The sequence below is a fragment of the Pongo abelii genome, chromosome 8, assembly GCF_028885655.2.
Source record: "Pongo abelii isolate AG06213 chromosome 8, NHGRI_mPonAbe1-v2.0_pri, whole genome shotgun sequence".
NCBI lineage: Eukaryota > Metazoa > Chordata > Mammalia > Primates > Hominidae > Pongo > Pongo abelii.
In genome coordinates, this window is record NC_071993.2 from 13,582,551 (window position 1) to 13,606,015 (window position 23,465).

The following is a 23,465-nucleotide window of genomic DNA, read 5'->3' on the forward strand; positions in this document are numbered from 1 at the left end:
AAAATAAAAGGACTGGATAAAAAGAAGGGATTGAACTAGAGGATCTCTCAAGTTCCTTCTCATTCTCAGATTCCTTGACATTTTTTTCAGTTCCATGAGGCTCTTCTAGCACCCTCTGAGCTCAATTTTCTCATTGGAAATGTATCTCCAACTTCAGATAGGAAAATACAAAGGCATTCCGTACTCACCACTTGGGAGTGAATATAAACTTCAAGGGGAGTGGTTTTCAAATAATAAAAGCTCACTGTGTCACATGACACAGGAGGACTGGCAGTGCAGATGCCCGGGGTGGGAGGGCACTTGGGAAGCACAGCTAGAAAGGCATGGTGCTCCCCTGAAGGGCCTTTTGAAGGCTAGGTCTATTATGATTAGGATTTCATGGATCTGCTGGGATTGGGCCCAGGTGATAAGAATGAGGCTGATATGACTGCCCTGACAGTCAGAGAATGACAAATTGGGAAGGAACAACAGAGATCACGTGTTTCAATTCTCTTAATTCACAAATGTGAAAACACAGCCAAAGAAGAAGAGAAATCTCTTTTATATAATGACTCTATATGGGAAGAACTTGATGTAGGCAGATCTTTTTGCACTATGTAGCTCATTTCCTTTATCTGTCCATTGATCTGTTGCTTAGCTACTCAGTGTCGGAGGAAGCAATGTGTCTCTCACGTGGTGAATTTCCCTGTTGCTCTGAAGCTCTGAAGTTCACTAACACACGCCCATCCTATGTCTGTGAACGTGGCTTTCCTTGCCATTTTGGGATATGTGCTATCAATGAATACATGGCCTAGTCAAGTTCCTACACAGCCTAGAGACTCCACTAATATTTGCTGAATTTAATGAACATAGACAACCCCAAATCTAGAGGAAAAAACATTCGGTTGAGCTTTTTCAGTAAGAGGGTTTTTGGGGGTACCTGGGTTTTGTGGGCAGAGAATCTTCAGATATCCTTTGGAGGGAAGTCAGTAGAGTCCTGTGACCAATGGAGGGGATAAATTGTTTTCCACAAGGCTCACTGATCAGACACCTGCCCCTCTGGCTCTCAGATATGAACCCATACACACGTAGGAAGCCAGGGTCAGAAGCATTACTTGAGAGTCAAATAATATGAAGTTGGAATTATGTCTATGGCTTAACACAACAGCGTGCAGCAAATGCTTCCATGGAAGGGTGTCTTCAGCTGATCTGGTCCTGGTATTAGGAATGTGCCACTCACGCTGGATGGCTGGGCTTGTTCAAATCGCTTAGTTAAAACAGTATTCATTGGGTGTCCACTGATTGACTGCTCAAGGCTCCAAGGCCGTCTGGAGGAGGTGGGAGAGGACAGCCTAGCCATGAATTTGATCACACAAAATTAGTGGTCCCCGTTTTAAGGTGAAATCTCATTTCATGTTAAAAATATTTTGTAATGTCCAAAGGTTTGGGGAGGCAAAATGTTGTGATACTTAGTTCTTAGGATTTGCTCTTCTGAGATTTTTATGAAAATAAGAGTGTGAGAAAAATGTTTTTCTATTCAATATGAAAAACATCTCTGAGTATGGGGCCTCAAGAAGCTCCAGTGACGGGGCCTGGGTCCACTGCAGAAGCAGTTTGCTCAAGTGTCTGCATGTCTAACGTTAAAATCATTTTCAATGCGAATATTTTTGTGGGCTGTATTTTCCAGGGGGTGATGAAAATGTAAATGCATTTTATTTACCTGTTGGTGGTAGAGACATGCCATCCAGTCTTTCATCACTGTCCGCAATCTCTGCTGGTTACAAACATAAAACACAAATCTTATTGGTTGCAGGGGGCACATTCATTTTACTGAAAACAGTGATGATTTAATTTAAAAAACTCCAGTATACGTAACAGTTTTCACCATTCTTTTCCCTTTTCAGCTACCGTTGGTTCATATTACAGATGTTAATATCATTATTTGAATATTTTTTGATGATGGTGATATAAAATCAACTTTCCCGTATTAAAATTTTTAAAAATCTTATGAACCTCATTCTGTTGATCACTGATGATTTCTGTTTATTTTCACTTATTTACACAGGCTCGAATATCGAACCAGCATGTGGGGTAAATTGTTTAAATAGGGTCATCGAGGGGATGTGTCAATGAATTCCTGCTGTAGAATTGCACTTGGCATCGCCGGAACCACTCCTGGGGGGCAGCTTAGGAAATCTTGAGAATGAGCCTTTCTTTGGAGATGACTGATTCGGATCCTAGAGCTGCCAATCTAACTCTGTCATCAACGTGGCCATAAAGAAGGGATAGGCGTTGCTTCAAAAGATTCTCCATTTCTAAGTTTTAAAATGCAAACCTTCGCTCGTCTCTGATAAATGTATCCATCTCCTTGGGAGTTTTCCAAAGGTAGATCCTTCAGTCACAAAAAACCTTCTGTTAAATGCGGAAAAAAAGGTGCTCATGTGTCTCTTGACAAGGGATGGGCTTGTTAGTTTCCCGTAACACGTGGGGACGGGAAAACATCACGTTATGGCCCCTGGGATAGTTTCGGTGGTGGCCTCCATGGCCCAGGGCCTGTGGTCCCCACAGGCAGGCCCTGCTGACTGCATAATATTATGTGGGCAGCCCTTGTGAGACTGTTGAATGAGGTCAGCCTTGGTACCATGTTGTAACACTGAGTCAGAAGAAGCCTAAACTAGTACTACGTACTTGTTTTTATTGTTGCTTTAAACATAATCAGGGCTTAGCTATGGCTAGAAATACTGTAAGGCTCCCCTGTCTCCTTCATCCTCCAACATCTTGTCCTCAGATGGACACTCACTGGCATTAATGAAAGACCCCTTGTCTGCTGACCTGCTAGATCCACCACAAAGAGAAATCACTGAGAAGGGATGAAATATGCAAGACCAATCTACGTTGGATTAGATTAGCAACCGCTAAAAATGATGTTGTATTTGGGAGGCCGAGGCGGGTGGATCACGAGGTCAGGAGATCGAGACCATCCTGGCTAACACAGTAAAACCCCGTCTCTACTAAAAATACAGAAAATTGGCCAGGAGAGGTGGCGGGCGCCTGTAGTCCCAGCTACTCGGGAGGCTGAGGCAGGAGAATGGTGTGAACCCGGGAGGCAGAGCTTGGTGAGCTGAGATCACGCCACTGCACTCCAGCCTGGGCAACAAAGCGAGACTCCGTCTCAAAAAAAAAAAAAAAAAAAAAAAAGATGTTGTAGATGAATATTTAACAACAAAAATATTCAAACCATGGGATGAATGGTGTGATTAAGATTCTGGAAACAGGTTTATAGAAAAAATATGGCACATACTAAAATGTTAACTGTGTTTCCCTCTGGATGAAAGGCTTTAGGTATTTTAAATTTTGTTTTATGGCTTTTAGAAATTATTTTATATATGAAAAATAATGAACATATGTTATGTTTATATTTAGAAGACATTATTTTCTTCTAATTGGTTTGAATGAGTTGGAGACAGATGGTCTTCATGGTAGTTCCCTCATTGCCTAAGATTTTCAAAATCCTTCAATAATAATAACAATGATAATCACCATTTATTAAATGCTCACTGGGCACTTGACATGCAATGTGTCGTTGAACCCTTAGGAAACTCTACAAGGTGGGTCTGTTGTTCTGCCCATCTTAACAAATGAGGAAAGTGAGACAGAGGTTAGGAAACTCACTCCAGGTAACACAGCTAGTAAGTAACAATGCCAAGGGCATGAATCAGGTTAATGTCTGGGCTATTCATCTCTTTGCTATTAATAGTCCAAACATACCATATGCATTTCTTAAATCTTCGAGTTCTAGTTCATTTTATATTTTAGCAACTTTCTTTATGTGTATAATTGCTTTTCATTTAGTTATAACAAGATCAGTTTTGGGTATAAACTGACCTTCCTTTTGTAATTCAGCTATCCTCCCTTTGAAAAAACAGGCCTATGCAATTATGTGCTTTAGTAAGAACAGAACATATATAACCAAAAAAATATAGATGATTATATATAAATAAGAACATGCTAGCTGCATGAATAGGGGCCCAGAGTCAAGGAGGAAGGCACTGTTGTGTTACTCAAATTTAATTATAACATCTATCTGCAACAACAAGCTCACAGTCTTTCTTCCCCGGTGACAATCAAGTTGGTAAATTTGGAAAAGATTGAGCAAGTCCAATAAACATTTAACAGCAGTGACATCTTTACTCTGAGATCTAACACGATATATTGTGATTTCAGCTCTGAGAAAATCACCTGATGACAATGATAAAAATGCACACCAGGACAGGAATCACTGGAGCTATAGTATAGAATAAAAATTATTCCATGTGACGACAGCCCCAAATGAATTTCTATTTGGATTTGCATAACGGCCTTTCAAATCTGTGTGGGGCACTTCTTTTTTTCTAGAGGCAGTGCAGGCTTCCTTAAGTGGTAGCCAATTAGCTTGTGGAGTCAGAATCTCTACCTCATTCCAGGAATGGAGCCAGATATGACAAATAAGGTGGAAGTTGTGCAATCTCTATGAGACACTGTTTGTATTATCATTTAGACTGAAAATCATCAAGACAAAAAGCATGAGAGCAGGTAATATTATTGATCCAGACCTCTCGGTTCCTACTGGCATCATGGAGAAAACAAGTGGCTCTAGTTTCAATTTGCTGGGGCCCCACTTCTGTGCCCTAGAGGAGAATGATGTGGAACAGGATTTGACAAAATGGGGAGACAAACTGTATTTGGCAGGTCATTGCTGATGTGCTATCATTTGGGTCTGCTTGTCAGGGTTGGTTTTGTCTTACAGCTACCTTCTACTTCTCAGTTGCTAATAGAACCTGCTAGGAATGCAGAAGAGAAGGGCCAAGGGAGCTGATCACAAGTATCTGGGCAGATCATCTAAACCAGTGGTCAAAAGTTATAATGTCCAACATCAAATATTCTGATGTCTAAGGGGCAGGAGCGGGCAAGTGAGTGGGGAGTCCTTGAGGAGGAGAGGGGTGGGGAGCAGGCTATGGCTTGGGTCTCATCCTGTAGAAGTGGGCAAACCTGGGGGGAAAATGGGCATTTGTGATGTGAATTATTAATAGAAATGAGACATGGTTAGGGGATGTGTTCCCTGGCCAGTCTGCTTGTGGGAAAGAAGAGGGATGTGGTGGCACATCCCTACTGGGTACGTGCCTGCTTGCTGGTGGGACAGGGGAAGGGAATAGAGACCAGAACTCATAATAATCGGTCTCAGCATCTGACAGTAGAAGGAAAATAAGGTGTGTTTATGTCTAAAATATGCAGCATGGGGAAGGCACCAGAACAACATTTACACTGTTTCTTACTCAGTCACGTGATCCACTGCCAGCAAGGTCTTTCTGGGTCCCTGAGAATAGCCTTCTACAGAATTTCTCCACCTTTTTTTTTTTTTTTTTTTTTTTTTTTTAAAGAAACAGGGTCTCGCTCTGTCACCCAGACTGCAGTGCAGTGGCCAATCATAGCTCACTGCAGCCTCAAACTCCCGGGCTCAAGTGATCCTCCCATCTTAGCCTCCCAAGTAGGTGGGACAACAGGTGCATGCCATCTTGCCTGGCTAATTTTTAAGGTTTTTTTCTTTGTGTGTGTGTGTGTGTGTGTGTGTGTGTAGATAGGGTCTCCACAAAACATCTGGAGATGTTGCCCAGGCTGGTCTCGAACTCCTGGGCTCAAGAAATCCTCCTGCCTCAGCCTCCCAACTATTTTGAATTTTTGAGGAACCTCCATACTGCTTTTCATAATGGCTACACTAATTTATATGAAATTAAAAAATATTATCTAGAGATTTGTGGCCTCCTAGAGATAGTTATTCTTTTTTTTTTAATTGTACGTTAAGTTTTAGGGTACATGTGCACAACGTGCAGGTTTGTTACACATATATACATGTGCCATGTTGGTGTGCTGTACCCGTTAACTCATCATTTAACATTAGGTATATCTCCTAATGCTATCCCTCCCCTCTCCCCCGACCCCACAACAGGCCCCGGTGTGTGATGTTCCCCTTCCTGTGACCATGTGTTCTCATTGTTCAATTCTCACCTATGAGTGAGAACATGCGGTGTTTGAGATAGTTATTCTTATTTGATGGGAGAAAGCTGACTACACGGGGATTCTTCACTAGGAAATTGGCCCCCACTGTCACTTTGGGGAAGCTGAGACTTCAGTGACCAAATCTGAACAGTCACAATGAAACGGGTGCTCACTTTTCCTGGAAGAATAATCCCAGAATCTCCAAGCCCAGAATTTTAAACCCACACACACAACCCGTGCATGGACATGTGTGCACACACACCCATCCCCCACTTAAAATCCCTTTTACTTGATGTGGTGTTGTTGGTAGAAGAGTTTCTTTCTTCTTTTTTTTCTAACCTTAAGCAACTTGTACTTGTATAAAGTCATGCAGATTCAAACAAATAAAAATCAATAGGCAGACAGAAGCAAACCATAAAAGAGAGACCCGGTTTTCATATATGACAGCATTAGACCACAAATGAGATTAGCAATCTTTTTCACTTGTACTATTCAACGCAAGTGGCCTGACATAATTTTTACTATTTAGTCTGAAGGTGAGTTTCAAAATTCATTCGAATAAGACTTTAAGAGAGCAAATCAGCAAATTATACACAGTCTCTCCTTCAAAAGACAAGATGCTGAAATAACCTAGAGCCAAGTATTGTACTTCATAAAGTCTAAGAATTCATAAGTGCTTCTCCAATTATTTTTCTGCACCTTAGTCATACCTGAGCCTCTTTTTAACCTTCTTCTGGCAAGTTTAATTTGATCCTGTAGAATCTGTACCCAATCTCTTGGGCCAGGAAGCTTATCCACATGGTTAGCTGTACAGTACTTTTCTGTGAAGACTGAAAGAAAATGTAAAATATTGTTAAATACCTTAACAAGTAAAATATGCAGATCTGAAACAGAAATATATTCTAAAAAGAAAAAAAGTAGATTTCTAAAGGAGGTCAGTTCTGCATGATATATCTTCAGTATCTGTATTATATTTCTTTGGCAAAGATGGAGATTGACAGGTCCTGGGTAGGTCCAATGCATTGTGCTTCAAAATGAAACTGGCGATACTAAGTAGTTTGTATGGAAGCTACTCTTTCTACTGGCTTCACATCCATGTGTATGTGTCTTGTAGGCAGAGAAGAAAATGCTTCCTAAGGGTCTACTGACCTTATGACAAGGTTTAGCAAACGTATTAAAAGAGTTCATTTTTTTGTTGTCAATTCAAAATTGAACGCAAAATTAACGCGAAAAGATGGTCTTTCTCCTGGTAATTTCTACTAACTCAATCACTACTCAAATAATAATGCAGTTGGTGTTGTGATGAAAGTTCCAATTCTACCTCAAGTCAACCCCCTGCACATCACACGAGCTCCCAGGAAAGAACTACCCGATTAAGCACAAAGGGGACTAAGGAGAACCCCATGGCAGGACACAAGGCAGGCGGGACAACGATCGTGGGAGGGCTGTGCACAGTGTGTGGCTGCACACGCGGCGCTGGGGTTGACATTTCCGCCTCACACACACTCCTGAGCACTTTGAAACTCATCTTTTCAACTTGTCCTTCATAAGGTCAAGATCTGGTAGGCATCACATCACACTGCCTCCTTGGTATTTAAAATATTGGTAATTTCGATGTTTTAAAAGGTTTCTCTTAAAAAAAGACAAAAGAAAATATTGACAGATTCAGCTACAGAAAAAGGTAAAATTTCTATTGAATGAAAAATAAGACATTTCATCAGAATGAGAAAAGCTAGTTGTACTAAATGTGACCAAAAAGGTTCACTATCTACCATCAGATAAAGAGCTCATTCAAAGAAAAGGGTAACTTCGAAAGTCCCCATAGATAAATGGGCAAAAAATATTTAACAAAAAATATTAGGAAAAATGTTCAATTAATATGTAAACCAAAGAACTGCATAACACACTTTATACCTACTAAAATGAGAAAAACAATGTTAGGAAGCTAATATTTGATACTGATAAAATTGGCACATTCAAACATTACTGTTAGTGCAAACAGGGAAAACCCTTTTGAGAAATAAGAGTAATATTTAATGGGAGACATAAAACTGTTATACCTTTGGACTGGTAATCTTACTCCTGGAAATTTATCCTAAGGAAATAATTTGAAAGAGGAGAGCGGCTATATGTAATCTCTACTGTCAAATACATGGCAACAATCCAATTGTGCAGGAAAAGATCGATGCCAGTAGCATGGCAGACACATTTCAAGGAGCCCAGAGAGAAGCACGGACGGAGTTCCCCCTTCAGGAAGCTACTGCGAAAGCCTGAGCTAGTGACGCATCTAGGGCCTCTCAGAGAACTGGCATTGTTTGGTTAATCACATGATGTGGTAAAAAGAAAGGGAAGGTGTGTGAGCTGAAAGGACATCTCAGGCTTGGTTTGGAGCATGCTGTTTGGGGTGTTTGTGGAGCACCCACGTGGAGATGGCAGATATAGTCCTGGTTCCAGGACCCCCAGCAGATACCAAAATCTGCAGATGTTCAAGTCCCTGACACAGGCCAGGCATGGTGGGTAATGCCTGTAATTTCAACACTTTAGGAGGCTAAGGTTGGGGAAGGTTGCTTGAGACCAGGAGTTTGAGACCAGCCTGGGTAACACAGTGAGACCCTGTCTCAATCAATCAATCCATCAATCAATCAGTAATCCGGGAGTGGTGGTGCAAGCCTGTGGTTCCAGCTACTCAGGAGGCTGAGGCAGGAGGATCTCTTGAGCCTAGGAGTTCAAGGCTGCAGTGAGCTATGATTACACCATTACACTCCAGCCTAGGCAATTGAGTGAGACTTTAAGCAACTTGTACAACTGTGCCCTGAGATACTGGAGCATACAACAGCAGTGGAGGGGCACCCAGCCTATTTGCATTATTTTTTATTGTTGCATTGAATTTTTTTTTTCCTGAATATTTTCAATCTGCAGCTGGTTGAATCTGTGGACGTGGAACCTGCAGACAAGGAGGCCAAGTGTATTTAGACAGAGAAATCTACAGTTCAGAGAAGGGGCCAAGCTGAACACACTGGTTTAAGAGGCACAGACATACATGTTGTGGTTAAAACAGTGAGAGAGGCCAGGCATGGTAGCTCATGCCTGTAATCCCAGTACTTTGGGGGGCCAAGGCAGTTGGATCACTTGAGGTCAGGAGTTCGAGACCAGCCTGGCCAACACAGTGACACCCCATCTTTACTAAAAATAAAAACATTAGCTGGGCTTGGTGGCATGCGCCTGCAGTCCCAGCTACTCAGAAGGCAGAGGCAGGACAATCGCCTGAACCTGAGAGACGGAGGTTGCAGTGAGTCGAGATCGCACCACTGCACTCCAGCCTGGGTGACAGAGCAAGACTCTGACTCAAACAAACAAACAACAAAACAAAACAGTGAGAGAACGTTCACCAGAGAGAACACGGAGAGTGGAAAGGGCACAGGCTGGGCTGGGAGCCCTGGGGAATGCCACGCTGCCAAGGAGAAGGTGGAGGCAGAAGAGCACATGAAGGGGCCCAAGCACAGCTGGCTAGGCAGGAGGGGTGGGGAGAGTGGAGGGAAGGCCAGTAAGTGGTTCTAATAAAAAGGAGGGACCAGCAGGCTGCATTGCAGAAGAGGGACAGAAGGGGCAGCTTGATGCCCTGTGAAGGTCAGCGAGGGCCGGGAAGGGTGGCCACTCTCAGGACACCTGGCCCAGAGGGGAGGGTGGAAGAAGAGGAGAGACAGGAGGGCTGAGGGATGGGGACTTGGGTGTGGTGTGCAGGCTGAGGGAGCAGTGGTGTGGCAGGAGAGAACAGGATACAGGGAGAAGGAGGAGATGGTCAAAGGCATCACCCTGGGGGGCTGGGGCTGATGGATCTGGAATAGAAATGGAGGGGCTGCCTCCAACAGAAGGAGGGAAATGTCTTTTTCTGAACCCATGGGAAGGGAAGATGGTCGATTCAGAAGTGGTTCTAGGCTGGAGCAAACACTCCTGAGGCCTCAGTGAGCTCAGGGGTGAGGGGCTCTGGAGGATGGAGGGTGTAGGGGAGGTGTGGAATCATCTCTGAGAAGAATTGGAGAGGAAGCGGACCACAGACAACTAATACGGCTGCCACGCCGCAGACGGGCTATGCAGCGTGGCGAGAGTCTACAGGCTTTCCACCTCTGTCTCCTGCAGCTCCCTTAGGACACGGGATGGTAGGGCTGGTCTAGGCTCAGGGTTTTGCTGGACAGTTTTGGCAGAAGAACAGGGATATAAGCCCGTGAAGATGCTGAAGGTATGACCGGGCATGAATGAACTCACCTCTCTACTCCTCCCCTATCCTTCACCCCCCAAATCTAGGAAGGACGTGAATACAGAAAAAGGCTCATGGGCTTGGAGCTATCTATAGAGGTCAGGGAGTGCAGGTGTCAATGGGCTGGCAAGCAGGGGTCATGCAGCTGGAAGGATTGTCCCCTGAGATACCGGAGCATGCAGGAGCAGCTGAGGAGCAACCGCGTGTGAGGATGCTCAGGTGTGGCCAACAGTGCGGGGCTGAAATGCAGCAGAAGTGAATGTCACCGTGGATGAGGTCCAGCCACTACATAGGCTAGGCCATCTGTCATGTGGACAGAGAAGTGATCTGGATGACAGTGGGACTGGGGAGCGAGAGGAAGACGTAGGGCTAAGAGTCTTAGTGGAAAGGTTCCATCAAAGCCCCACCTGGGGAGAGGGGCAGTGATGCTTAGAAAAGAGAATTAATGATTGGGGAGGAAATCAACCAGGTTGCCCGATGTATGACATGGGGGTGCCGGGAGAGCAAAGTGGGGAGGTGCAGAGGAAAGGCTATCCCTGGGGCTGCGCATGTTTTGAAATCTCTGCCACTAGATTCTAAGCAACTTCAGGGTCTTCATCTCTTTTGTCTCCCTCAAAGCACCTACTATAGTGCGTTTTTCTGAAGAAGAACTCAAGCATTTGATAAATAAGCAAACATATTTTCCACTTTTGTTTCTAGTGGAAGCAAATACATTAGCTTACAAATTTAGGCTAATTGGGGGAAAATGGTCTATCTGAATTAGCAGGAAGTCTTTAATTAATAGGATCTATTTAAAGAAGCAAGGTCTTATTGCCTTCAAATACCCACAAGAACATTTACTAATCAGATAATTTCCAAAAGGTTCCTGAAGTCCTGTTTTAATAAACAGAACAGAATATTTCTATTTAGCATCCTATTCATTTATAGAAAAATGTGTACTACAAAAATGGCTGAATCCACTGTCATAGCAGGTACACATCTCCCCCCTTGTAATATTATTTATACAGTTAATTTCCATAGCAACCCCTCTTTTCTTGGGTTGTGAAATGCGTGTGTCCAAATTAGCACACATTAGAAAGTCATGGCTCCAAATTAACAAAGTGGATTTGGACTGTGCCACATTGAATGATTCCCATGTGTGCAGACAAGCAAGTTTAAGATAAGCCAAAGGAGGCTGTGGACTCTCTGCTCCCACGTCGTGAGGGGTTCAGATCAGACCTTTCTAGTCCAACCTTGAGCTCAAATAGTCTCTCAGTCACTAAAAGGGCAGCCGTGTCTGGTTATTTTTTTCTAGTTTCAATGAAAACTTATTTGGTTTCAATAGAAAGAAGCCAAGAAAATCACTGTCTCCTGGGTCTGTGTCTAAGATCTTTGAAGGTGCAGCAATAGGCTTTTTGAAAAACACCTATACAAATAAGTATTTCCACTGGGCACAGTATTGACACTCTAGTTCATGGATTACGTCTAAACTTAAAAGAGACTTTTAACTAGAATTTACTTACTGAAGACGAAATCCTATTCCCTCCATTATAGCAGATGAGGCCTCAAGGACAAGGCCAAAACATTGTCATTGCATTGATCTGCAAACAGTCAGCATGCTATGTGAATAGAGGTATTGGGGAGGCAGAATGCATTTTTGCTACCTGAATCTATAGCTAAAGGTCAAGCTATTATCCTGGTAACAGTTCCATTAGGAGTAATGATGTGAAACGAGGTATTGCATTAATGCACTGAGTTTTCTACTATGTTAATAGTGGGTCATTAAGAATCATAGTCGAATCATTTGCATTCATCTTGAGAATGCAATAGGTTCTAAAAAGAAATTTCCCTCCTTTCCTATTTTAATATATGAAGAAGCAGCAAGGGCTACTTTTAAATGAGCCCAGATAATCTAAAAAAGTGAAATCAACAATTCAACTAAATAAAAGAGCTAAAGTATCTCTTCTGCTTAGTATAATTTGAGTTCCAAGGCACAGGGCATATGTTAAGTCACCAGAGAAATGACAAATGCTCAATCTGATCCGTCCGTGAATAATGACTTTCCCCAGATGCTGGCATTCATTTGAATCTTGCCCTTTAATTGTATATAAATAATGAATCAGCTGCTGGTGGCTGGGCAAACCCTTTCTTCAGAATGCTGCTCCTCATGTAATCATCATCAAGTGAAGGCGGCAGTGCGTGGCGTGTCTGACATGCTGAACGCGCCACTCTGCGAACAAGGTGGACTGGCCATGTTCCCCAAACAGCGATCTATCCACACTGTCGTTCTCCTGAGGGACTTTTAATTTGGGTTTTTCTGGCTGGCTGTGCTGGGAAAAGAAGAATGTGGCATGGACTTTGAAAGGAAGTCACTGTGTCTAGCAGACACTTTAAGAAGCAGCGGTAGGTGGGAAGAGCTTTCACATCACTGTGAAATCCTCTAAGAACTCTGGCTGGCAGTCACAGCCCAGCTTCAGATTTGATGACTCACTTTTAACTTGTGGTCAAATCAAGGTTTACATCATGCATGGAAATCAAGGTTTACAGCATGCAGAACTGAAAACCGGGTCCTCATTAGATCTGCCAAACTCTAGAGCTTGCAAAGGGGCGAGGGACAATAGTCTCTGCTGCCGGGTCCCAGGGGACAAGCAGAGGGACCCAAGTGGGGAGCACTTGCAGCCAGGGATGTGCAGAGGGAGAGGGAGTCGTGGGAGGCAGCTCGCCCGTACATCTGAGTGAGCAGACCACAACCAGGGTCCCTCTCACTCTCTTTCCTCTGTCTTAGAGCTATCATTTGAGACTCCCCATGTGCGAGGCAGTTTATACACATCTCATTTAATCTTGCAATAACCAGTGGGTGTAGATATTGTGCTCTTCAATTACTGATGACAAAATCCAAGTATGGGCAGCTTAAATGACTGGCCTGAGACTGCACATCTAACAGGAGTTATTTTCCACATAAATGACTTACGTTTACAGTTGTATTTGAGCATGCAGTGACTGTACAAGAAAAATGGTTGAATGGTAAACAAACAGAGCCATAGCTAAGTGCATCCTCCCATGTTGGACTTGAGAATGCTGGGTGTTACTTTCAACCTCACAAAACAGAAGCATGGTGGCCAACTGGGGAGAGGAACAGGGCAGGGGCTGGCGGATTACCTGTCCCCAGGAGGCCAGGTGAGTGTGCGGCAGGGGAGCTGTGCCTGGAAACTGGGCTGTGGGTAGGATGAATATACACATACTTTGAACTCTGAGATTTGATGACCGTGGCTCAACGTTTATCTGGATCTAATAGAGTATATCTTTTCTCCAATAATGTTTAGCGCATCATTCTCCATTTTCAAGGAGAAAGTGGAAACATATAAATTGTAGGCTTGATATCCATCTATTGTATTAAAATAACCATAACTGTGGCTGTAAAACACTACGAGAGGGTGGGAAAGAGCTAGAATCAAGGCTGGTTGTTCAGGCAGGGCCTGATGGTCCTCCACATCTTGATGCAATTGTTCTAGTCTTAGAATGGGTTCTCAGCATGCAGGCTCAGAAATCTGATTTTAGCAGACCATTCAGAAGAAATTCAGATCTAGACCTAAACCTACACACAGTACTTGGTTGATACATCAACTAGAATGACAACTAAGTAATATGCAATGCAGAAGTGAAGGATTCTCTTTCTATATCTGGAACATTTGATGTCATGACCCAGTACTTTACTTGTTGGGGTCAAGGGGCTAGAAACGGGGGACCAACCAAACAGAAGGTTGACTGTGAACGTGGAGAAAGATCAGGATGTTCACAGGAAACTGCCCACTTCTCGCCCCTGCTGCCCAAGTGGGCAGGACTGCTTTGTCCCAGTGCCCTCTAAGCCACAGCTTGGCTGCAAGATGATGCACCCTTGACCTAAGGGGAGCCAAGCCGCAGATGTGTCAAGTGATGAGCTGGGCCCTCTCCTGTCCTCCTGAGAATGGCAGGTGATGAGGGAACAAGGGGTTTAGCAGGAGCCAGTGATGCTAAAATGTCACAATGCGAGTAGCATGATGCACCTACTGTGTGCAAACAGAACTGTAAGGAGCCAACAAGCAAAAGGAGGAAGTCAGCCGGCAGGGAGGAGAGGATGAAGCGGATGTGCAGAGAGAGGCAGGGACCAGAGACACAGAGACAAGGCTCATGGAGAGGGGTGCAGAGTCCGGGCCTTACAGCAGCCCTGTTCCTGCCCAATTCCACCTGTAGCCCCACGAGACATCTTTTTCCTAAGGGAACCGAGTGACATTCCACTCTAGAAACCAAAGAGCCTTCCAGAAGAGAGCATTTTAAACAGCTTGGAGTAAAGCCTGGCTCTCTCTCGTTTTTAAAGATGGGGGTCTTACTATGTTGCCCAGGCTGGCCTTGGACTCCTGGCCTCAAGCAATACTTCCGCCTCAGCCTCCTGAGTAGCTGGGATGCCCAGCAAGCCTGATTCTTCATGCATCCTCAATGGCATATGACCCCCGTGTTTGGATGCCCCTCAGCCTCAGCACACTGAGTGGGCACCACTGGCCTCTGTGCATCCACAAATCTCAGAGGCACGTCACAGGACGCACAGTCACAAGTGATCTCTTGAGATGGGATCTATTTCAGCATATGGTTTTTCTCATGTTTTTGTTGATTCTTATTAAGTGCAACTATGGTGAAGATGATGTTCTCTGATACTGTATACAAACTGGGGGGAGGGTTACAAATCTGGGACTTAAACCTCATTGTGACCTTATTACAAAAATAAAATGCATTAATTCAAGACATATTTATCCACCACACATAATGTGCCAGGACTATGCTAGGTGTTACTGAACAAATGGTCCCGTGTCCCCAAAAACCCTGCAGTGAAATGGAGGATAAAGGCAGTAAGAAGCCAAGGACAGCCCAGAGCACACCTGCGATTACACAAGCCGAGCACCAGGTACACAGCCAAGGGGCACCTCACCCATTATTGGGTGGGAATGGGTAGCGGGGAAAGCTTTCAGATAAAGTGATGGCTGAGCTGAAACCAAAGAAAAAAGTGGAGGTGAGCTGAAGAAAGGAGAAAGAAGGTGGAGAATGCTCCAGCCACAAGGAAGGGCATGTGCATTCCAAAGGCACAGCCTGCAACTGTCCTGAGGCAGGTGAGGGAGAGGCAGTCTCACATGAAGCTCAGGTTTCTACACCCACAGGGCAAGGGCAAGGAGGTCTTGGGCCTATGTGAGGGGAGAGCTGGAACGAAAGCCTCTGGTGAGGCTGCGAAAGGCAAGGGTCTACCCCTGAGTACAGGGAGGCAACGAGCAAGCTTTGTCCAGACTTCAAGGGAGAAAAAGAAAGGTTCCTTAGAAAATTCTAAAGGCAGCCGGGCACAGTGGCTCACACCTATAATCCCAGCACTTTGGGAGGCCGCGGCAGGCAGATCACTTTCAGTCAGGAGTTTGAGACCAGCCTGGCCAACATGGCCAAACTTTGCCTCTACTAAAAATACAAAAATTAGCTGGGCATGGTGGTGCACACCTGTAATCTCAGCTACTTGGGAGGCTGAGGCAGGAGAATTGCTTGAACCTGCGAGGTGGAGGTTGCAGTGAGCCAAGATTGTGCCACTGCACTCTGGCCTGACAGACAGAGTGAGACTCCTTCTAAAAAAAAAAAAAAAATTTAAATGCTTGGCCTGCACCTCACAAAGGTTTGGAATCCGAGGTTGTACCATTGCATAAAACTGTAAGTGAGCAGAAGCATTGCTGTTGACACTCCTGGGCTCAAGAGAGAGGGAAATGCAGAATGAGTTTGAAAGGATGCCTTGAAACCTGGGTCACAACAGATTCTCACAGAAAAAAGAATAGAAAAGAAAAACAGGCCTGCTAGAGATGAGCTCATATTTAAAATAATGAAACACATACAACGACCCAGCAAATACCAGAGGCAGCGGACTCAGGAGCTGCAGGGTGAGACACCCCTTGTGGATGGCAATGGACAGCAAAGTAAGTGTGCTTAAAATGAGCAAGGATACAAGAAAAAAACAACCCCATCCAAAAGTGGGCGAAGGACATGAACAGACACTTCTCAAAAGAAGACATTTATGCAGCCAAAAAACACATGAAAAAATGCTCACCATCACTGGCCATCAGAGAAATGCAAATCAAAACCACAATGAGATACCATCTCACACCAGTTAGAATGGCAATCATTAAAAAGTCAGGAAACAACAGGTGCTGGAGAGGATGTGGAGAAATAGGAACACTTTTACACTGTTGGTGGGACTGTAAACTAGTTCAACCATTGTGGAAGTCAGTGTGGCGATTCCTCAGGGATCTAGAACTAGAAATCCCATTTGACCCAGTCATCCCATTACTGGGTATATACCCAAAGGACTATAAATCATGCTGCTATAAAGACACATGCACACGTATGTTTATTGCGGCATTATTCACAATAGCAAAGACTTGGAACCAACCCAAATGTTCAACAATGATAGACTGGATTAAGAAAATGTGGCACATATACACCATGGAATACTATGCAGCCATAAAAAATGATGAGTTCATGTCCTTTGTAGGGACATGGATGAAATTGGAAATCATCATTCTCAGTAAACTATTGCAAGAACAAAAAACCAAACACCGCATATTCTCACTCATAGATGGGAATTGAACAATGAGAACACATGGACACAGGAAGGGGAACATCACACTCTGGGGACTGTTGTGGGGTGGGTGGGGGGAGGGCTAGCTTTAGGAGATATACCTAATGCTAAATGACAAGTTAATGGGTGCAGCACACCAGCATGGCACATGTATACATATGTAACTAACCTGCACATTGTGCACATGTACCCTTAAACTTAAAGTATAATAATAAAAAAAAAAAAATGAGCAAGGAAAAATTCAACACACCAGGAAAATAACAGGCTGATTTCAAAAAGAACCAAATAGAACTTACAGAAATTAAACATATAGTATCTTGTATTAGTCTGTTCTCATGCTGCTAATAAAGACATACCTGAGACTAGGTAATTTATAAAGGAAAGAGGTTTAATGGACTCACGGTTTAACATGGCTGGGGAGGCCTCACAATCATGGCAGAAGGCAAAGGAAGAGCAAAGGCACATTTTACATGGTGGCAAGCAAGAGAGCTTGTGCAGGGGAACTTCCATTTATAAAACCATCAGATCTTGTGAGACTTATTCACTACCACAAGAACAGTATGGGGGAACCACCCCCATGATTCAGTTATTTCCACCTGGCCTGCCCTTGATTTGATATGTGGGGATTATTATAATTCAAGGTGAGATTTGGGTGGGGACACAGCCAAACCATATCATAACTGAAACATAAAAACTCAAAGGACAGGTTAATCAATAAATTAATATCACTGAGTGGAACAGGGAGATAGATCTGGAGAATGACCCAGAGTGTAACATAGAGATGAGAGGTGGAAATAGAACAGATAAGGGATACAAAGGACAGAATAAAAGGGTCCAGTAAACACTAATAGATGTTTCAGAGGGAGAGAATTGAAAGAATGAAGGAGAGGAAAGAGAGAGTAGATGAAAAGTCTTCACAACTGGTGAGTCATGGATCCTTGGTTCTAAGAAGCACAACAATCAAGTATATCAAGAAAAATAAATACATAACTGTAATAAAGAAACCAAAGAACACCAAAGGCCAAAAGATCCTACAATCAACTAGAGCAAAAAGACAGACGATCTACAGAAGAACAACAGGTTGATCAGACTCCACAACAACTGAATCTAGAGAACACTGGAATATCTTCAAATCATGATGAAAAACCATCCTTGATCTACAACAAATCACCCAACTAAACTCCACATCATTCCTTTGTTCCGAGGAAAATTTCAGAACAAAGACTCGAAGACCCTCAATCAAAGAATTACTAAACACTGTGCTTAATCCATTTATGCTGGAGATTGCAAATGTTTTTGCGAAAAATCAGACCTTGGTGATGACCGTGAACAACAGAATATAAATAACTCCCACAAGCTTAGCGTTCCAATAATGGAACACTAGGCAGAAATGGTTCAGCCCATTTATGGGTTAGAAGAATCCATTTCTTCTTCCCATTTATGGGAAGAAGAAAACAACACAGAGGCAAAGAACTCGAGAGGAGAAAGGGGAGGAGGAGCGCAGAGGGCATGACCTGTAAGATCTTAAGAATTATTACAATGCCAGAGTAATGAAAATGACGGCTCAAAGACGAAGGTAGATAAAAGACCAAATGTAAACATGTGTGAGAGGAGCTCAGACTATGGCAGAGACAGAATTACGAATCAGTCAAAAATGGATGCTGTTAAAATGACTATCCACAGTGAAAAACAATTAAATTAAATCTCTACCTCACATTCAGGTAAAAGTAAATTCCAGGTGGATTAAAGACCTGAATATAAAAAAATAAAACTTTGTTGGAAAAAAAAATAAGAGGATATCATTATATCATCCGAGTAGGGAGGATCTTTTAAAATGGGCACAAAAAGGCAAAAAGCAAGAAGAGAATCCATCTGCCTGTCCAATCTCAACTTCGGTAAGATAAAAGACATCGTAGGCAACGTCTTCACAATTGGAAAATAAGGGGTGATACTTGAAATGCATGTCATTGACAAAAAAACTCTGGTAAGTCAGTAAGAGAAGAACCACCTAGTGGAAAAACAGGAAAAGGATGGAAATTCACAGAGGAAAAATAACTAATGACAAATAGGAAAGGATGCAGAACTTCATTAGTGATCAGAGATTCTACCACTGAGTCTCCCACTTGAGAACCATCAGACTGGTGAAAATTAAAGTCTGGTAACAAGAGATCTTGGCAAGAATGCGGGAAAGTTGGATTTCTTCTACCTTGCTGGCAGATGCATCAATTAATCAGTTTCAAGAGCCACTTGATAATGCCCAGTGAAGCTGAAGACGCTGTTCCCTGTTACTCGGCCGTTCCATTGCCTGGTGTGTTCTCTAGAGAAACTCACACATGGGCACCCAGAAACGCAGAGATGACGGCTGCCTTGGGTGACAGGGGAAGAGAAGAGCCAGGTTCACTGTCTCTTATGAGAAGCCTGGAGGAAGAAAGGGCTTTGTCATGCAGCGGTTAGCAGATGAAATGGCTAAGCTAGAGTTAGAATGTGCTGAGATGGACAAATCTTTAAAAAGTTGAAAAAGGACATGTGAAACACAAGCAAGTTGCACAAGTACAGTGTGATGCTGTGGCCACAGATCTGTAAGCAGGACACAAAACAATAATGAATAGGATTGACGGGAACACAAGTGGCAAAATAAGAATGAATGGGAAAGATACACACCAACTCCATTACTCTGGGGCAGGGAAGAGAGAAGAGAGAGAATGGAAGGGAGAGGAACATCTTGATTCTTAGAGAGGGGGTATGAAGTAAATTATTAATAATAGCTGTTTTAAATCTTAGGGGAAGGCAGAGAAAACAAATTCTTGGCAAATGTCTTTACCACATTCAAGATGAAGAGGAACACTATTATTTCAACGTTTTAACCTAAAGACTATTGCTAATGGGGACAAATGTCGTTCTTCAGTCTGAACAAATCAGAAAATTTATCCTAGGGCTATGCCACAGAAATGTCAATGCTGACTAGATTTCAATTATACTCCTTACACACACTCTTTTGGGATAAGCACCAAAAGCTATCTTTAAAAGGGAGCTGGGAGAAGACTCGGTAATTTGCCTTCGGGGAATAACAGAGAAGACAGCAGTGCATCTCATCCTTCAGGTCTCAACTGAGACGTGACCTTCCCTGATAAGGCCTGCCTGAGTTCGTTAACCAATGATTTTTTAAAATAACAATGTCCAGTGTTCATCAAGACTGCAAGCTCAAAGCAAGGGCAGAGATCACATCTTCCATTCACTGCTGGCACATAATAGGCAGGTATGAATGTATGGCTCATGAAAGGGTAAATCTGAGAAAGTTTTTTCTCTGGTCTGTTACTTAACTTGAACTGTAGGAAGCACTTCTTCGGTAAATAGCCAGAGGTCTCATACTGAGCCCTGAAGTTCATTTCAGATTCGGTTTGACAATCAGAATTTAGCACAGTTCATCAACTAATGCACCTAAAAATGATGCCTTTAAATTAAGGAAATAAAGTATTGCAGACAAGGTATTTACTGATGAAATGAGAATATCCTACTGAGTTATAGACATGAGACTTTAGCAGGAGCCGGCGTACGGGGCAGTCAGACGTACAAGACACAAAAGTCAAGGATTGCAAAAGCCGGCCGTGAGGACCATCTCATCTTAGTGCTGACTCCTACTCTATGGGACTGTTATTTGCAGCTGGCTGATGTAATGAAAAGGGCCCTAGATATCCATAAAACTGATTCCAAGCCATATTTATCTGGTTCTTTAGGTTTACTTCTGAGAATTTGGACTATAATCTCTGAACCACAGAATCTGTGACCTGGAGGCTTTTATTATTATTATTTTAACTGGAGACTTTAAAAGTTAGTCAAGCCACACTTTTTTTCTTCCTAGAGAAAGTGATGGTTCAAGAGTTTGAATGACAGTCAGGAGTGAACCCACGTCCCACAGTGCTCCCTTCGTTATCCCCACACTGGTGGGACTCTGAGGCTTGAAGAGTCTTGTTGAATCCCAGTGATTCTCACCGATTTGAGGCCACAGCTGTCTGTGTGTGTGTGTGTGTTGGCAGGGGTGGGGGGACAGACAACAATATCCTTTGTCTTGCTTCATTCAGTTTTGCTACTATGACATTTCTGTCTAAAAGGAAGTGCCAAAAAGTGCTGATAGTGGTTTCTCAAATTAAAAAAGGTTAATTTTAATTTCTATCAATTTAAGGAAGCACCCATTTATAATACAACTGTTGGGAAACAAGAACTTTCCTTTGGTGAGCTGTGCCATGCCTTTGTTTAACACGGTTGCTATATTTCAATGGTTACGTCATATTTACTAAGTATTAAGATCTGGGTAATAACAAGCTTTAGTGTAATAATGTTTGACTGTTGAATCCATTTTTTTTTTTTTTTAGCAAAGAAAAATGTTTCAAAATTATGGATTTAATAGGCCGGGTGCAGTGGCTCATGCCTGTAATCCCAGCACTTTGGGAGGCTGAGGCGGGCAGATCACCTGGTTAGGAGTTCGAGACCAGCCTGGCCGACATGCCGAAACCCTGTCTCTGTTAGAAATTCAAAATTAGCTGGGCGTGGTGGTGCACACCTGTAATCCCAGCTACTCGGTAGGCTGGGACATGAGAATTGCTTGAGCCTGGAAGGCGGAGGTTGCAGTGAGCCAAGATCACACTACTGCAGTCCAGTCTGGGTCACAGGGTGAGAAACTGTCTCAAAAAAAAAAAAAAAATTATGGATTTATAGAAATTCTACTTGGCAGGTGCATTATGTTTCGTATAACTCATTTACTTATTTTATAGAATTGAATGCTGAGGCTCAAGCAACACAAAATTTAAAAGATTGGGAATCACCAGCTCAGAGGCCTTAGGCAAGTGGCATAAAACACATGCGTTCCCTCCACATGTTACTGGGCTTGACTGTTCTTTAGATAAATGAATGAGGAAAAAGTCATGCGTTTTTCTCTTTCTAAAGCGAGGGTTTTTCAGTATATGAACTTTCAAAGTCATTCCATGAGGGGCTGAGTTTACCCCCTCGCCAGGAGGTCTGGAATGAACACTTCCAGTGCCAGGGTAAATTATAACATGGGCAGGAGGCTCAGGTCAGACCGCAACCCAGAGGTGACAGAGGTTGGGAGAAGGAAGGGTGAAGGGCTGGGAAGGCGGGTGCATGACAGGCATCTCACTCATCAGTGGAGATTTATGTACTGTCCCACCGTGGACACCGGGGGAAGATGCTGGGGCGTCAGGACAGGGCCCATGCCTCAGAGGTAGGATTCAATTTCCTGTTCTTTTTTACACGGTGGCAACTCCCTTCTCATTGGGATCAGCTGTAGGAAAATTTGGGCTTCACATTCTGAGGCTGACAGGAGTTCTCAGACTTTTATCTGATCCTCACTCTTTCAGGCACCAAGTTGCTAGGACTAAGGCTAAAATATACCTGGAGGGGAAGTATACGGATGTGTCAAGAAGTCTTCAGGTAGGAAAACTAGGAAACGGCACATATAGCCTAACTATGGATCCCGTTATTAGGTTTATTTAAACCAAAATCCCACAATAAAATGATTACACTTCATCTTTTGAAGATGATTCCTCTCTAGTATGAATGAAAGCATGACATACTACACTTTCCATGTGGCATACCGTGGAGGTTTCTCTTCGATATTTAACAATGATCAATGCTTTCACAGCCCCCATTAAATACAAACTTGGCTTTTTTATTTTAGATTACCTTAATGTTTTTGATCGACAAGATTACACTACCCTTAATTCCTATATGCCATTTGATCTGTCTGTGGCTGCTGTTTCTTCTAATCTTCAAATTTATATTCTGCCTCCTTGAATTTCAGCTGCCCTTTTCCAAGTTGTCTTGGAGAAGTTGTGTAGTTATCTTGTTATTCATGCCCTGTACGTATCCAATGTGGGAGTGCTGTTTTGATTTTTAAGAACCCACCTTTTTCAGAGGAGATAAATTGACTGATTTCTTCCTTCCCTCTTTCCTTCCTTCCTGTATTTATGGATCATTAGTTATGTGAGTGGTGCTGTTTCACGGGACAAGGAATATACAAAGCAAACATAAAACATGATCTCTGCCCACAGGAGCTTATAGTCTTGTTGGGAAGACAAGACGCCCTAATATAAACAGCATAACCACATATCCCGATCTGCCCAGGAAGTTCAAGTATAAAGCGCCTGTTTTCCCAATGAGATAATTAACAGCACCATACTGACCCTCAAGAGTGTCCCAGTGTGTGCAGTAAATGACATGCTCATCCTCCATAGAAGTCATCAATAGCAAGGCGGAGAGTTAAGATGCCCTGCTAAGCCGTCTAAAGGCAGTAAGTGCTACTGGCATTCAGAGAAAGGGGCAATCAGTACATGTTAGGGCATGTGAAAAAGTCTCACGGTACAGGGGATGAGACTTGGGGTAAACCAGGAAGAACGAGTCAGGCTTGTCTATAAAGAGCAGGGAGAGAAGGGCACCACGGCCCTGTGGAGAACCGCGTAACAGAGTCCACAATGAACGAGTGGTGCTTGAGGAACAGTGTCGCTGGCTCACCTGGGAGGAAGCACCGGGAAATATATTCACAAGGAGAGAGAAATTCAAGTTACGGAG

General features: G+C 43.2%; 1 protein-coding gene across 50 annotated transcripts in view; it reads right to left on the reverse strand.

Annotated features, from left to right (window-relative positions):
- The window catches only part of BEND7 (BEN domain containing 7), a 94,837-nt gene that overhangs the window by 7,787 nt on the left and 63,585 nt on the right, over positions 1-23,465 (reverse strand). For 19 of the 50 annotated variants that reach the window (XM_054521932.1, XM_054521926.1, XM_054521962.2 and 16 more), the window contains 2 exons: positions 6,723-6,842; positions 1,700-1,753 (listed from right to left, as the gene is read on the reverse strand). In XM_054521932.1, coding sequence (XP_054377907.1) covers positions 1,700-1,753; positions 6,723-6,842 — 174 coding nt within the window. Of the gene's footprint in view, positions 1-15; positions 1,332-1,693; positions 1,754-6,722; positions 6,843-23,465 lie in introns of those variants that run through there. The other 31 variants (XM_054521934.1, XM_054521925.2, XM_054521970.1 and 28 more) reach the window with 11 other exon arrangements.